At 42.4% G+C, this 16,673-nt stretch overlaps 1 protein-coding gene across 11 annotated transcripts in view; it reads right to left on the bottom strand.

The window, feature by feature from the left end:
* The window catches only part of raraa (retinoic acid receptor, alpha a), a 377,347-nt gene that overhangs the window by 127,865 nt on the left and 232,809 nt on the right, over positions 1 to 16,673 (bottom strand). For 9 of the 11 annotated variants that reach the window (XM_042343419.1, XM_042343417.1, XM_042343418.1 and 6 more), the window contains one exon: positions 3,010 to 3,535. In XM_042343419.1, the coding sequence (XP_042199353.1) occupies positions 3,010 to 3,184 (175 nt within the window). In that variant the 5' untranslated portion in view covers positions 3,185 to 3,535. Of the gene's footprint in view, positions 1 to 3,009; positions 3,536 to 10,301; positions 10,442 to 11,024; positions 11,084 to 16,673 lie in introns of those variants that run through there. The other 2 variants (XM_042343423.1, XM_042343426.1) reach the window with 2 other exon arrangements.

The raw sequence follows: 16,673 nt of genomic DNA, 5'->3' as shown, positions 1-16,673 counted from the left end.
TAAGAAATCCAACTTGATAATAAGTGCCAGACAAGTGTCGCTGTCTGTGAGCCATATCCCAGCCACCAGCTCTGCTCTTGCTGAGGAGAGTAAAAAAATACAGAGACTTTGGGGGTAAACACTCGCCTCCAGATGGGTCCCAGAATGTTTTAGTTGTAAAATGTGCAATGTGTTGCTTAATAAAATTCAATGAATTTTATAGTATATCTTGTGAAGCACTTCCAGACGTCTCAACGACGTGATAAGGATTATTATTAATAATCACCTGCATCCCCCAGAGGATCGATTTCAAGATCCTCATCCTCACCTACAAGGCCATTCACAGCCTTGCTCCCTCCTACCTCTCTGACCTACTATCCCCCTACCTACCTGCCCGTACCCTCCGTCCCTCTGGCTCCGGTCTGCTCCATATCCCCCGCCCCAATCGCCCTACAATCGGTGGCCGGGCTTTCAACCTCTCAGCCCCGAGGCTCTGGAACTCTATCCCCCAGTGCCTTCGCCGCCTCCTCCCTTTCTTCCTTCAAGGCTGGTCTCAAGACCTTTCTCTTTGACCTTGCCTTCAGCTCCCCTCTCGACTCTCTACCCCCTCCTCGCTCCCTCCCTTCCCTCCCCTCACCCTGACCATTTCCCCCTCCTTGCTCCCTCCCTTCCCTCCCCTCACCCTGACCATTTCCCCCCTGCTCGGGTCCTGACCCAACTGTACAGTGCCTTGGGACGTCCTCCTGATGTGAAACGCGCTCTATAAATGGAATCTTGTTGTTGTTGTTGCATGGGGAATTTTTCACAGGGTATTGAATTTATCGAATTCAATCCACAGCCATGCGTTTGAGACACAATGTGTATTTGTCAAGCACTGGTACCTCTGAGATCAGACTTGATTGATTGCGAGCCTTTTCTTTTTAAATAAAACTTTAAAATTTCTGTCAATGCTTTGCCAAAAACATCTGGAAACAGGCTGACCTCAGTAACAGCAGTGCTGGGAAAAAGAGAATAACCAATAGATATTAACTAAACACCTGGTTACATTACAATGGCAGTCTGTTACAGCACAGAAACTGGCCATTCAGCCCATCCAGCTTCTACTGGTGTTTTATTCTACATGAACCAATCTTATCTAATCCCACTTTACCATTCGCTCTCCATCCTCACCATTACTCAGACCCCTAAGCAGATGCTCTGGGGAAGCTCTGTGTGTAACGTGAAGCTAATATTTAGAAATAAAATAAGTCTATCTAAGACAGACACTACTGAGGATGAGAACCTTGTTCAGCACTTACTGGTGGAGGCTAAGCATAATGTAATAATACATTGCAAAGCAACCATAACAACAAAAACTTGCACTGATAGTGTGCCCTTCATGTGGGGAGCTCTCTCGGAGATTTACTCTCTCAGTTCTAAATGATAAGTCAGGGGGAAAACTCCTGGAGTCCTGTAACCTTGTGAATTGAATCGCCTGCCAAGTCCCACTAAGTTGTCTGATATATTGATGACAAAAACAGTCAATTCTGTCCTTGTGGAATTGGACACAGATCTCACACCACACTGATGGCATAGCCATGCCTGCTGTGTTTGGCTGTATATAGGTCTATCCACACAGAGAGGCAATGTAAAACAGCAGGAAGCCATTCAAAATGCTTTCTACGCACTGGTCATGTCGCCAAACCCACTACACGCTGCACTTAAAAGGAGTCAATGGTCTACGGAGATTTAAGCTCATCGTACCTAATACCAGCTCCACAGTGCAATGCGAGGAGCACTGCTGAGAGTTAACCCTTTCGATGCAGAAACATACAAGAACAAATTGCATTGTGTGGCAATGCATAGGTTTCAATCAGCACCAAAGTTTCCCTTTTTATTTAATCCATCTACATCAGCACTAAGTCAGTCTTTGTGGATAAATTGACCGCATTCATTCATTTAAATCATCAGTAATTAACAGGCATTTGGGGAAACGTTTTGCCCTCCTTACACTGGGCCAGTCTCCCACTAAAGTGTGCCAGTCTCGCCCGCCCGCCACAGTAGGCCAGTTTCCCCCTCCCGATACAGTGGGCCAGTCTCCCCGCCCCCCCCCCACAGTGGGACAGGCTCCCCCCATAGAGTGCCTCCCCCCCACCATGGTGGGCCAGTCTCACTCTTCTCTGCACAATCAGCTGTGGAAGGGGGAGGGGGTGAGGGGCCCAATGATAGTGCTCAATAAATACAGCCCAGGCCAAAGCCCATTGTCCTGAGTAATACTGTTAAAAAAATGCCCAATAACCTGATTCCTCAGGGACCCAATGTAAACAAGATCTTATTGTGCTGCCTACCTGCTGGGCAGTCTACCTACCTACTGAGTGACTTAAAATAATAGCCACAGCACGGACACGAGGGGCTGAATGGCCTCCTTTCCTGAAAACGTGCAGCCCATCTCTATGGGCTAGAAATTCAAAAAAAAATCAATCATTTGAAATGATCGCATTATAAAAGGCAAAATACTGCAGATGCTGGAAATCTGAAATAAAAACAGAAGTTGCTGGGAACACATTTCATCGACCTGAAATGTTAACCCACTTTCCTCTCTCCATAGATGCTGCCTGACCTGCTGAGTGTTCCCAGCGACTTCTGTTTTTATAATATTATATAAGCAACTGGATTCATTTGAAGATGTTGCTCAGACTCACTCCCCGTTGTCCTCACTCCCCGTTTCCCTCCACTTTTACACAAGCCAAACGTGTTGGCAGTTCAAAATATGCCATTCGAAACCTGGATCTGAGATCTTGCGGGTACCGAACAGCACAATTTCTGTTACCAGCAGGAGACGCTGTTTGCAAATCCAGGTACAGGAGACCACAGCTACACCACCAGTCAGATATTTAAAAAACTAAAACCTGTTCAGATAATAACAACTGTAAATCACAGTCAAGAGAGCCTCAGTGTCATCAGCAGCGAGAGCTGTAATGTACTGACAGAACACAGGCAAACCATTCTTAATGTATACAAACCAGAAGTGAATGATGGCGTGTTACTTACTGGCAGGTGAAGGTGTGCTGTAGCCACTGACCGGGAGCTGGTGTTGCAATCCGTTTAGAGATGGTGGTGAAAGTCCCCCAAGAACAGGTGGGAAGAAGAAAGGATAATGGGCCACGGGGAAGCCATTGACATGTCCATTCCCTGGCGTGGGGCACGAGCTGCTGTTGGTTGACATGGTGAAGCAGGCAGTGCACAGCGTACACCAATCTGGTGATCACTCTGTGCAGTGCATAGCAAACTGTGAAAAGTCTTCAATCAAATCCAAGGCAGCAACATCAGCAACAGTCGTGCATAAAAAAACAGACCTTAAAAAATACACTATAAAACCAGTTTCTCCAAGAAGAAAAGCAAAGACTGCAGTCTGTATTCCTTATCGATGGCAAGTCCAATAGTCAGTCACTGGTTTCACATGAGGTTTCCAAGTGCTTCCTAATGTACAAAGCACGGAGTTCTTGAGAGGAAAATGCTCTTCACGTCCTCAAAGACTCTTCTCGTCTAAAGCTGGGCCAGATTGGGGGTTCGATCACTGCAAGAGAACAGAATCGTAAGACCACATGAACTTGATAAAAATGTAAGAAAAGACTATTCATCCCACCAAGCCTGCTCCCTGCACAACACCTGCAAAACCTGCTCCGTTCTCTGAAACCCAATCAACACGGCAAAAACTAACACTATATAATAATCGGCCATTTCCACCTCTGCACTAATCAGATTTGACCCACTTCCCTCCACAGACCTTGACCCTGCCCTTGTCCCACCGGCACATTCTGTTCTGGGGACAATTTGTATTTTACAGAGAATAACTCACCCGGAGGTGGCCTGTTTACATTAAAACATGTCAACGTCAAATTCAAACCTTTGTACCACCATGTACGATTGTGGTAGAGAGGAAAGGTATGGTTAAAAACAAGAGGCTGCCGTACACCTTACCCTAACCCATTGATGGACATTGAAGAAAAGGTCTTGATTAGCGGGTCTGTGGGGTGACCAACAGGACACACTATATACACTTCAACAACAACAAATGATGGCTTGACAAAGGATGTTACCTTTTCTACATACAAGACGGACAACACACCAGACTACATCAACTGGCAAAACATCTTGGGCAGAATCTACGTCGAGCGCTGCCAGGTTTACACGATTTACTGGATGCGACTACACATTTGCCTTCATGGGAAAGGGAAAGGTTCATCCACTGAAGCTGCTTGGAAAATTGGAAACCTTTCTGCGAGCTTTAGGAAATTTTGCCGCATCAGAAAATGTTGATCAGTTTACAGAAATGTTAGAGGAGTTCGTTTGTGCTCTGTGGGAGAAGCCAAAACTTAGAAAAGTTGAGGAAATATGCTATTTTCAGGAAAAGTGTGCTCCAACAAATCAGAATAAACCTCTGGAGAAGATGACAGGTGCTGCCTTCTGCCCCCCCGCACATTCAGTTTTGATTCAGAAGCCAAATGGTTGCACTATGATTCCTGTATGTGGAAGAAATCAGATTCACATTCCTCTTCAGCTTAATCTATGTGAGTATGGATGGACACGACCGGATGGCAAATCCATAAGAACATAAGACTTTTCTGGCAAAATAAGACCAGGTCCATCTAGTTTGTCTTCCACCATCCTGGCAGTCTCTTGACATATCATGTCCCAAACTATACATTGTATCCCCAGATATTATTTTCTAGCAGAAATTTATCTAATTTGTTCTCGAAACAAACAACGTTTTCTGCTTCTACCGTCTGTCTCCCTAGGGAGCCTGTTCCATAAGTTTACTACTCGCTCACTGAAGTAGTGTTTCGCAGATTTGTTCTCAATTTACCGCCTTCAATCGCAGGCCGGGTCCTCTGGCTCCACTGTTCAGCACAAGATAAAACAACTCATCATGGTCTACAGTATCCTTTCAATTCAGAATCTTAAAGAACATAATCATATCACCCCCCAACCTTCTCTTCTCCAGTGTCATCAATTGGTTTGAAGGTGAACAATTCCCGCAAGATGGCTGTGCTGCGATTTATAACAAGTTATTTCCTGATTAAAGTGATTCTGTTGATGAAAACGAGAGTTTGCCCTTCTGATGAATCCGATTATGAAAATAAATGAAAATCCATTACTCTTAGGTTGATGTCTTATATCTAACAAACCATTAATATTGTTACTGTTGGTAAATACAGTTGACTATTTATGTTACTGATAATGTTAATACATAATAGAAGTGCTATTCACTGAATTTTTATGTTTTCTGTGACCTGTGGTGATGTCACTGTCATATGAATTGTAGATTTGTTTTATTTAAGAGCAGAGAATATCTGACAAAATCACAGCAGATTTATGAAGTTTGCCCCTAAATTAACAAAGTAGTTACATTTTGCTAACCCTACCCCATCTTCGTTTTGCGTCAAAAAACATAGGAGCTGGCAAAATTCCATGTCCGATATTGCAAAACTGTACAGGCTGCTAAAACTAAGACTGCCACAACAACAACAGCAGCAGCAGCAACAACAATAGCAACAACAATAGCAGCAGCAGCAGCAACCACAACAACTACAACAAGACTGGCTAATTCATAGTCTACACTTTTTTGTATTAAAATCCACCTTCAAACCTTGTGGATCAGACAGAATAATCTCCTACATAGCTCTTGATCTGTGAGGGTTTGATACAAGGTTAAGTGATGAGGTTAAATCTCCTGTAGAATGGTGGAATGGGCTCAATGGATTACTTCTGCTCCTATATTCCAAGGTTCAGTGACAGATACCATCATCAATGACTAGTTCCCAGGCTGATAAATGTAGTGCTATAGCAATAGTGAAATGACAGGACCGTTTCCATGCCACAGACATACATTGTGCATAAGTACAGTTCTAAAGGGGGATCAGGAGCAGAGAGACCTGGGGGTTCACATATACAAATGTTTGAAGGTGGCAGAACAGGTTGATAGAGCTGTTAAAAAAGCATATGGGATCCTTGGCTTTATGTTTAGGGGCATAGAGTGCCAAAGCAAGGATGTTCTGCTAAACCGTTATAAGTGACTGGTTAGGCCTCAGCTGAAGTATTATGTCCAATTCTGAGCACCACACTATAGGAAAGATATTAAGACCTTGGAGAGGGTGCAAAGGAGATTTACTAGGATGGCACCAAGGAAGAGGCACTTTAGTCATATGGAGAGACTGGAGAAGCTGGGATTGTTCTCCTTAGAGCAGAGAAGGTTAAGGGGAGATTTAATATAGGAGTTCAAAATTATGAGAGGTCTCGATAAGAGTGAACAGGGAGAAACTGTTTTCTCTGGCGGGTGAGTCAGTAACTAGAGGACACAAATTTAAGAACCAGAGGGAATATGAGGAGAAATGTTGTCACGCAGAGTTGTTACTGTCTGGAATGCGCTGCCTGAAAGGGTGGAAACAGATTCAATAACAACTTTCAAAAGGGAATTAGAGAGGTAGTTGAAAAGGAAAAAGTTGCAGGGGTTTGGGGGAAAGAGTGGGGCAGTGAGACTGATTGGGTAGCTCTTCCAAAGAGCCGGCACAGTCACAATGGGCCGAATGGCCTCCTTCTGTGCTGTAATATTCTATGATTTTAAGTCACACCATTAATGGTCCTGCACAAAAAATCTGCAACCCCAATGTTGTCTCATTCCAACCAGTGAGAGCAGTACTGACTGAACCTGCAGAGACTGACTGTTTCGCACTTGATCAGATAGCAGCATTGAGAGGAAGTGAATAGACTGTATTTTGTTCAACGTAAAAAGCACAGAAATCTGCAATAGGAATTTTGACTACAGGACTCTGGAAACAGCCTCAATATGGCCCTATCTCTTAACATAATGGTAGTGAAGACCAGGGTTGATATGGGATTGATACACATAAATCTATGAATGTTCTGTTAATTTATTACTACAAATAAAATGCTAACACATTTTGTACAAGAACCCACTAACTTCTCAGATCAAATCACTCTCACCATCGAGGAACCTGAACCTTTCAAAGGTGCTTCATTGTCCGCAAATACAATCACAGGAAACACGCATGAACCGATCAGTCGAGCTCATAAAAAAGTTAATACAGAGCAATGGGGCGGCAGAAAATAAGCCGAACGCAAGGTGACATGCACACTGTATAGCAAGTTATTAACTTGAACACTATTTTTCACCAAAGGCCCATTTCTAAATATATCCTCGCATGTTCTGACAAAAAGGGTACAACATTCTGAGTGAAACCAACCAACCAATTCAATAAATGTTAGCTTTTCCTGGGCCTCACTCAGTCGGACCAGTGGCTTTTAGTGGCTTTGACGTCTAAATGCGAAAATGGATTAGGAATTCACAAGGGAATTGGGACCGAGCAGGCCTCAAACCTGTGCCCCAAACACTATAACTTTATATGGTTGCACGCTCCTAGTTTATAGTCTCTTCGGGGCAAGACGACCCAGACAGGCAGTTCCCGGGTGTAGAGCGAGACATGTCCTCGGGATATTTACTGGAGGTATTAAATTACCTGCCCATCCTAATCCAGGATGAAATTGTACCCAGAGATGTGAGTGTTTAACCTGGATTTTGTTTGGAAATTCAGATTTCAGTGCGATTTATACATCAAAACTCATCTCCAGGATTGAATTCAGTTAATAAAAATCATGTAAACACTGGCCTTGTCGTAGTTAATTGGATCCTTTGGGACAGAATTAGTGTTTGTTTGCACAAATCCTGTTCTACCTCTAAACATTCACAGTGAGAGTCCCACTGCAATTCATGACAATAAACACTCTGCTTAATTATGACATGATACAAACAGTTATTGGAAAGTTGTCGTAGATAATGAGCTGCACGGAAGATACTGTGACCCTTTCAATGCATCTTTTAGGTTCTTTTCTAACAAGAATATTACCTCTAGAAATGAAACCTGCCCTAGAAAGGATCCAGGCACATTTTCATATCAAGTTCCCAAACCTAATAGTCAGGGAACATTTCACAATTCTCGCTAAGCAAACCAGCGGTATTAAACGTTTCCAGCCCAACTGGGAATGCGGCTCAGAAAGTCTGCAAAGTTGGCTGCCATAGTTACATGGAAAACAGTCCACAATTTGACTGCTATAGTCATGTTGTATCCACAAAAATGTTTGGCAAACCTTCTCTTGCTTGCCTAGGGAGAGAGAAGCCCGTAATTCAGATGATCAATTTCAGCCACTCAGGTGGTCGTGTCCATGTTTCTAACAGTTGGAAAAAGTTTGCCAAGTGATCCTTCCCCAGAGACACTACCCAATGAAGAGCAAACACTCACAGTAATAATAAAGAAATTACACATTTTTTTTTAACCCCGACCAAGTGATACAATCACCACCATAAACTACTACGATGCATATCAGTGATGATCGCAATGTGCTTCAGACACGACAGAGATACATCATACATGTCTTATTACATGTATGTAACATGTATGTATCATGGTTCTTGTGAACAGATGTGTAGCAGGTGTTCTAATATTGAACCTGAGCTGGGTTTCTCTACAGTTCTAAAGCTCTGTGCTGGCCCTCAGGGGAAGCTTAGCAAACTCTAAACTGATCAGCACCTGCAGGTCAGCCTGGTTCTGGCAGCGTGTGTTAATTTCAACCAACCTGTTGGTTGAGGCAAAGTCAATTATCTTAAAAGAGAATTGGACACTTTTAAGAAAAGGAATAGTAAAAGGTACAATGAACGAGATGACAGTTCGTGGCTCCTCTGAAGGAAAACACCAGCATAAACTCAACAGGCCTGCTCCATGATTCTATGTGCCAGATAAACATGGAATTTCAGTGAATAATACTGTGTTGGCATCGGAATCTGGGAGATGACAAACAGGCTGTGGACTGGCAGGCTGCTGTTTTCAGCAAAATCCCTCTGCAATTACCAATGGTAACATTTGTAATTTACAAATTGGAAGACCACGCATGTGATTGTTTAATTTGAAACCCAGCCTGTTAATGTGTAAACAAGTCTAGCGCTGGGATTTTTAATCAGCCAGAGAGAGAACAGCTTTCTTTTCTGGCCAATCCTCAAAGTGCTTTGGTGTTTTTTGAAAAAAAGAATTGCTGTATTTTAACATGTCCAAATGTTACACTTATTTTACACTTAATTTTCTGCACGTTTTCAAGTCTAGGGCAGATGGAAAGAGATCTATCTCACTGAGAACCATTTTGCCCGTCTGAATTTGCGGTAATTTTTTTTGGTAAGTTCTGTTATGGTTAGTCGCTCTGAATACTGTGGCTTTGTCACAGTTCATACGAATGTTGACTGATCTGCATTCCCCATCAAGGAGATGAACAACACACAAAGGTAGCTGAGGGAAATAACTCTTAAAACCTGCTGTAAAGATCGTCTAATATCAGGCAGTACAGTAAAACGCATGTTAGACAAATCAATCGGGACCATAACATTTAATATGACTTATGCGTAGTCTGAGTTCCAGACACACTTGTATAAAATCAATAATCTACATTGCACAAGTGTAATTCAATGCAGCAGTAAGTACACATGCAGTGACGGGCAAGACTACGTTTCTCGCACTTCAATGCAGCCAGTAAGTGCGGGAGTAATGGAGGGTAAGGGAGCGGTGTGACGAGTTAGGAGATCATAAATTCAACTATTGCAAAGAAATCAACGTGATTCTTAATAGGAACCTGAATAGGACTCGGGTGGGCGATTGAACAATTTTGTAAAGATAAGAATTAAGCAAGTTTTACATTCTGTAACAGTAAACTTATCTTCCTAACAAGAAGACTGTACTACTCCTCAAAGCAATCAGTGCAATGACACACTCACTGCTTCATTCCTTCGCTGCTGAACCACATCTTTTTAACTAGAGACAAACACACCTTTAATATTCTTGTTTTTTTAAAACTTTTTAAAAAAACTTTCCCCCCTTCTCCTGAAGGCTGGCGTGGGCACCGGCTGGCGTGGGCACCGGCTGGCCTACCTGCTGCCCTGGAGGAGGGAAGCCAGTTTAGCACAGACTGGAATCGAACCTGTGACCTTGTGGTCTCCGCCTGTCATTTTAACCGATATCAACTCGCACAAGAGTCGCCACGTTATAGGTCTACAGTTTGAGAGCATGACATTAAGGTCCTCCCGTACAGTCCCATACAGTCTAACAGTAACTGTGCTGCTTATACAGCCCAACCGTCCATCGGGAAGGCATAGAGAGTCCTTGGTGCTGGTAGTGACCGTCTGCTCAAACAAATTGACTATTATTATCAACACATGTGACCATTGCTCACGTCCTCTGCATTCCTGTATAATGAAATCTGCACTCCCTCTATATTCTCTCTACCTTAGTTCCGTCAAACAGCCTGTCCTCTGACGACAACCTTTACGACTTCCTGGATCTGTTCATCATTTCAGCCACTTGCATTCCTGTAATATGGATAAAACCCACAAGACCAGGAACTTACAACTCTTGAGCACAACGAGATCCCTGCTGCCTGCACTCAGGAATTGCTGGTGCTGTAAAATGTTTTCAGATTGCTGCAGGTCTGCATCATTTCCTATTAGTAAATGTGAACTGGGCGGGTGATAGAACTAAACAGTACTTTGTTATTAATTAAGTAAAGCAGTCTGCAAAAGCAGAACCGGGGCCAAGGTTCAGGCGATCTAAAAAAGCATGTAGTTGCTGACAGGCAAGTCACGGAGCCAGGCTCCCACTAGCTGCCAACACAAACCAGTTGTTTTTTAAAAAAAAAGATTTTAAGGATTCATTGCAACACACCCATAGTCACACACATCACTACATCCATAGTCTCACACTCACCCACACCTTCAAGATGATAGCATCAACCCTTTTAATTATTATAGTTAATTATTAACATCATTATAAAATTATTACCTGAAAAAAAATTCTGCACATCAATAAACTAGAAAATATAATCACATATTAACTGAAAACCACACAGACTCAGTGACAATAAGGAGAGAGTGAAAGGGAAAAACTTTCTTTGACTCCTTTTGTGTTTTTATATACATCTGTTGCTCTGTCACCTGCTTGCCATCTCCTCACCTTTCAATCCATTTCCTTCCTCCCATGTTGTTTTCTGCTCTCACGGGATGAAGGGCTTTAATCAAAACAGTCACAAGAATTACAATCCTTTGAAAATCACACGACGCAGAATATTTTCAATGTGGGAGTCAAATTCTTAGTGTTCAAATGGCTGGAAAATGTCCATACTATTAGCCATTTTCTGTAGCTTATAGAGACCATGTGTTATTAACATGTAAAAGCTTTGCTTGATGTGCTGTATATATTCTTTTACAGAATAAACATGTTAGAGAGCCATAGACAGGGCACCGAGTGTCCTATCACACAGCTCCTGAGGTTAGGCCTGAGGTTCAAACTGCAGATAGGTAAGTTCCCTCGCAGTAATCTCTCGTCTGAAGTCATGTGAATGAGAGATAATCTGAAGAATTATCTTTCATCCTTTACCAAATGTAAATTAACCTGGAGGAGGTGCTGACTGCATCCCTCGGCCCCCTATTATAATCATAATAATCCTTGCATTTGATATAGCACCTTATCACGTCTTCGAGACATCTCAAAATGCTTCACAGAATGTACTGTAAGGTGTAGTGACTGTACATGTTGTGAGCGAAACACGGCAGCCAATTGCGCACAGCAGTGTCTCCACAAACAGTCGTGGATTGAAGTGACCAATTTATCATTATTACTTTTTTGCAGGAATTAATACTCCCGGAAAAGCGATCCGCATATCGACTAACACGTGGGCTCCTACCTACTGCTGGTAAACAGAGGCGTGTGGAGTAAGGAAACTTGGCCAATGTTTTGCCCTACTGGGAATCTAACCCAGGTCTCTCGCTTGCGAGGCGAGTGCTCTAATCACTGAGCTACAGGAGTCCACTCCAGAGGTACAGCATCTGTACCTATAGAGGTCCTGGAGACCAAGAACAATCTTGAAAAACGTTGGGAAAGGACATGTTCTGAAAGATCATTATCAGGGACACTTGTTGTGCCATGTTCCTTTTTAGGGAAACATTAAAAAGATTAAATATTGTAACGTCCCATCTGTCGTTCATAAATCACCGTCCTCTGCTCAGTCCACGGCTGAGGTCATAGCTGAAGATTTGTTAGGATAATGCGCTGTGTAATTTGACACGGCCTCCACAGAGCATCCCTGTCTGGGTAAATTCAGATCGTCTGGACTGAAGGCCGCAGTCCTTTTCGTAGGACATTAGAAACGCAGGAGGCAACCATCTGCTACCTCAACCAAGGGCTCACAGCTCATGATCCTTACATTGGATACAGTGCCTTTCATGTCGGGAGGAAAGCACCCAGGATACATTCTGCAATACAGTGACTGTGTGTTTTGTGGGCGTACATGGCAGCCAGGAACCCCATCCTCACCAAGCCCCACTGACTCAGTGTCTCAGGTTACCATCCTTGTCCTAGTCTTCACATCCCTACAGTCCTGTCCTGCCTAAGCAACCTTCTTTAGCTCTGTAGATTGCAGTTCACCTGGCTCTGATCTGCTACTCTCTCACTATCAGTAGCTGAGGCTTCAGCTCTGCTCCAAAACCACTTTGCCTCACGACCTGCTTTCAAAAACCTCAACAAACTCCATGTCTTTCCCAATATCAATGAATCTCTTATTCCCTGCTATACTGTCCACCATTACACATGTTAGGTGTTTTGAGACATTGTTTTACGTGAATAATGTGCTGTATAAACTCAAAGCTTTTGTAGTTGGTGGCTTTTATTGTGACTTTTGGTAACATTTAGGTAACCGCATTCAGCCATATCCAAAAGCAGGAATGCCAACAAGCACGGCTTCACAGGTTCGCCTATCAGTCAGTCCGAATATTCTACGCACGTGACCTTTGCAAACTGCAACGGCTGCAAAATTCTTGAAATTCTCCCCAAATTTAATCATTGAAAAAATCTTGATGAGCCTTGTTTTGGCACAAATACTTCTGAACATTTATGAACTATGTGGCAGAGGAGTTTGGCCACACAAACCACAAACCTTGCAGAAGCTTTAAGCACACTTTACACCTACGGAAATGACACTTTTACCGTGTTCATTTGTTATATCTAGATATTGCCAGTGACATGGACAGCAATCTGAACCAATCCCACACAGAGCTTCACTTTGAAAAGTGACAAGCAGACAATACTCCTAATGCGCCTTTCAAGGAATTTTCTGTAAAAAATCGGCAATTACTCAGTTACTCCTGATAATTCTACCCTCCCCCAGAACTGCCAGCGACAGAGCACTAGCATTATTGGGCCTGGCCAAAATCTCTCAGGTTTTGACACAAACAGTTTGAAGCATTCATTCACTGTGATGTGGAGGTATTCCAGGCATTGTGTCCGCTCTTTGCTGACGAGATAAGCACTGCTCATGTCTCACTTTGACAGGCTACAGAATATCCTCCCTTGGGCCGGCTTGGTTTTGGCCTCAAGTGAGCAGCCCTGCAGACAAAGGGTGGGCTGGGGGTAGAGTGTCAATGGTTTCAAAGTAAAGAGATTCTCTCCTGACAATTAACTTACACCAGACAAGTAGAACTCAGATCTTACCTGTCGCAACATGGTCCAGTTTATTAAAGCAATAATACCACACGTCAACTAGATAGGATTGTTTCGAAATAAATATTCTTGGCCTATAAACTGAATGAGACAGAAGATTCGTATTGCATCCACTACCAGTATATACAGGCAGAGAGGGATATGGGGAATGTGCAGCAATATTGGATCTGGCCTCATACACATTTACCACATAACACACTTCTAATTTGAAAGTGAAAAGGGGATGCAGAGGAGAAAGATGACCAAAAGCATGGTCAAAGAGGTAAGTCATGAGCAGGACCTTGAAGGATGATCCCTTCTCGAGAGAATGAAAGGTGCTTTTTATGCTGAATTTGGTGCCATGGTATTCATTTACCCTGAGCCTTTACTGCTGTATGTACTCTGAGAAAAATTTACTTACATTTGTAAATGAAGAACAAATTCATATTAACAGATTCAGAAAGGGGGGAAATATAAATAAATGCTAGGTGAGAATCACTAGATTTTCTGAATTAACTTTGAAATTATTTTCTTTATTGCTATTATGCTGTTCCTGCTGATTAAAGGAACTAAATCTGAACCTGTAATCAAATGTGACCTTCTTTAGTAGAGGAAGAAATTCATCAAACCCAGCTGTTCCAACAACAAAGAGAATGAGATGTGACAAGCTGCAAAGTAATGGAGAAGATGAATGGCGCAGACAAGAGACAATCCTGACTATAGACTCCTTTCATTAAAACAAAAATTCTTAACCTTTTGACAGTAAATAGCTATTGGCATGTCCTTCAGCTTCTTACTGTAAGTCTAAAATAAAATCGCAGAGCTTTCTCTGCAAAGTTAACAATTCCAGGCATGTCCATTAACCCTTCGCTACAAAACCAGATGTTTAATTCAACAAATGCTTGTAGGTAAATGCTCTGCACTGTCAGGAATCTGTTGCCAGCAAAGAGGTCAGTATTGCCAAATGATACAAAAACTGTCGGGAGTTTCTAGGATTCCTAATAAGATTCGAAATCATCGAACAGTTCCAAATCAGCGACCTTCAGCCTGGGCAGAAAACAACCATCTCCCGGCTCCTTCTCCCATCCACATCAAAGACAAGCAGACACTATCTCCATCCTGGAAACATCACTTGACCTCAATATCGGTACTTTGACAGGGAGCGCCCGCTGGTTCAATTAACCAATTGCTTCTTGTACAATAAACTAAACAGAAATCAGGTTTTGGGTTTCTCAGATACAGCATTTAGCTAATGATAAATCACTCACTACCTTGTGCTAAATCGTGGCTCATGTGTTGTCTCAGATCTGCTCATTCAATAAATATATTAATACAAATACAGGATATAGCCACTAAAAAAAAAAGCTTGTTTTCTCTTTATATTTCTCTGCCACCCCGCTCACCAGGCTACAGCCTGACCCTGAGCTCTGCCAATGGTTGCTACATGGTGAAGTCTGATGATTTTCCCTTCCTCAATGTGTGGGGAAGAATAGACATGAACATTAGACTGAAACGATCGGTTTTAAAAGAGAACGCTCAGAAGCGATGGGCTGAATGGTCTTCTGTGCAGTAAATTTCTATGGTTTTATAAAGCCTGCACCTTCCACCATACAGCAAATCAGCCCTCAGGGAGGAGAGTACGAAAATGGTTTTTACTAATTATAAGGTTCAGAAACACTTGTTGGAAATTGGCAATGTAAATTGTGCCTTGGGACATCTCTGCAGGCACCCCCACGCACAACACTCAGATTGGTCAGACCTGGGCTCTATCAAATACACCATTCCTGTTTTTTCTCTGCTAAACATTTTTCAGCACCGGTGTTCATCAGTGTAAAACCGTACATAAGTCAAAATGTTAACACAGCACCAGCTTCTAGATTTGGTACACAAACACATGTAATATTTTGCCTAAATAACATTCGCTTTCTCTCTAATCAATTATATTTTGTAAATGACATCAAAGAGTTATTTGTCGCAGGATCTCTCACTTACTCCTCATTCCTCCGCAGGGAGGGTAAACGGCATAAACCAGGGGTGGCAGCCTCTTTGGCTGGCTAATAAAATAAATGTTTCTTGATTGAATATAAAATTAATAATAATAATCCTGGCATTTGATACAGTGCCTTATCACGTCTTCGAGACGTCTCAAAGCGCTTCACAGAAGTCAGAACTGTTAAGTGAATTGACTGTATATTTTGTGGGGAAACGCAGCAGCCAATTGCGCACAGCAGCGTCCCACAAACAGCGGGTTATGGCATAAATCTATGCTCTTTTGTTATTTCTATGATTATTTTGTTGGCCACCACTGGTGTAAACACCCCCCACCCTCCATCATCTTGCTGATAAGGATAAGCTGGGTGAATCTGCCTGCTGATCCTAACCGCCACAGCATTAAATTTATCAAACTTTTTTTCTTCTTCCATGAATTAGACCAATATTGACTTGTCAAATTCCCATTGAAAATAATGGAAGTTGCTGAAATTCCACTTCGTAAATGGATGTAAAAAGCAAGGGGGAAAAGGAACCTTCCATTAGGCTTAGCCAGGCTTCCCAGCAAAAGTCCTTTCTCCTCTCGTTTATCAAGAGCCTCTTTTATTTTTTAATCTAGCTAGGGTTTTAAACAAATTTTTTCCATTATGTTGCAGAGAAAGAAAATTGCCCAGAAGAGAAGAATTAAATATTAATGTGCCATATATTTTCTTTTTAACTGTGCCTGAGGACGCATTTCACTGTAATGTAGGGCAGCTTTTAAAACATATGCATAGTGTAAATGAGAGGACTGCTTTAACCTCTGCCACTCATTCCCTTGCTGATATAACGTAATTACCTTTCATAAAACCCTTCTTAAAATTGTTCTCATCGGGCTCCAGGATTTGGTTTGCAACATTGGGCAAGACGAAATGTTGGGCAAGTTTCCTTACTCCACACGCCTCTGTTTGCCTAGCAGTAAGTAGGAACCCGGTTATTAGTCGATTGGCAGATCGCTTTTCCGGGGGTAATAATTCCTTAAAAAATGATAATAATAAATTGGTCACTCAATCCACGACTGTTTGGGGCGACACTGCTGTGCACAATTGGCTGCTGGTTTTCGCCCACAAAATATACAGTCAATTCACTTTACAATATATT

This window comes from Callorhinchus milii, unplaced genomic scaffold (assembly GCF_018977255.1).
Source record: "Callorhinchus milii isolate IMCB2004 unplaced genomic scaffold, IMCB_Cmil_1.0 Scaffold23, whole genome shotgun sequence".
Taxonomy (NCBI): Eukaryota; Metazoa; Chordata; class Chondrichthyes; order Chimaeriformes; family Callorhinchidae; genus Callorhinchus; species Callorhinchus milii.
Note: the sequence above shows the minus strand (reverse complement) of the source record. Positions and strands in the feature narration are given on the sequence as shown.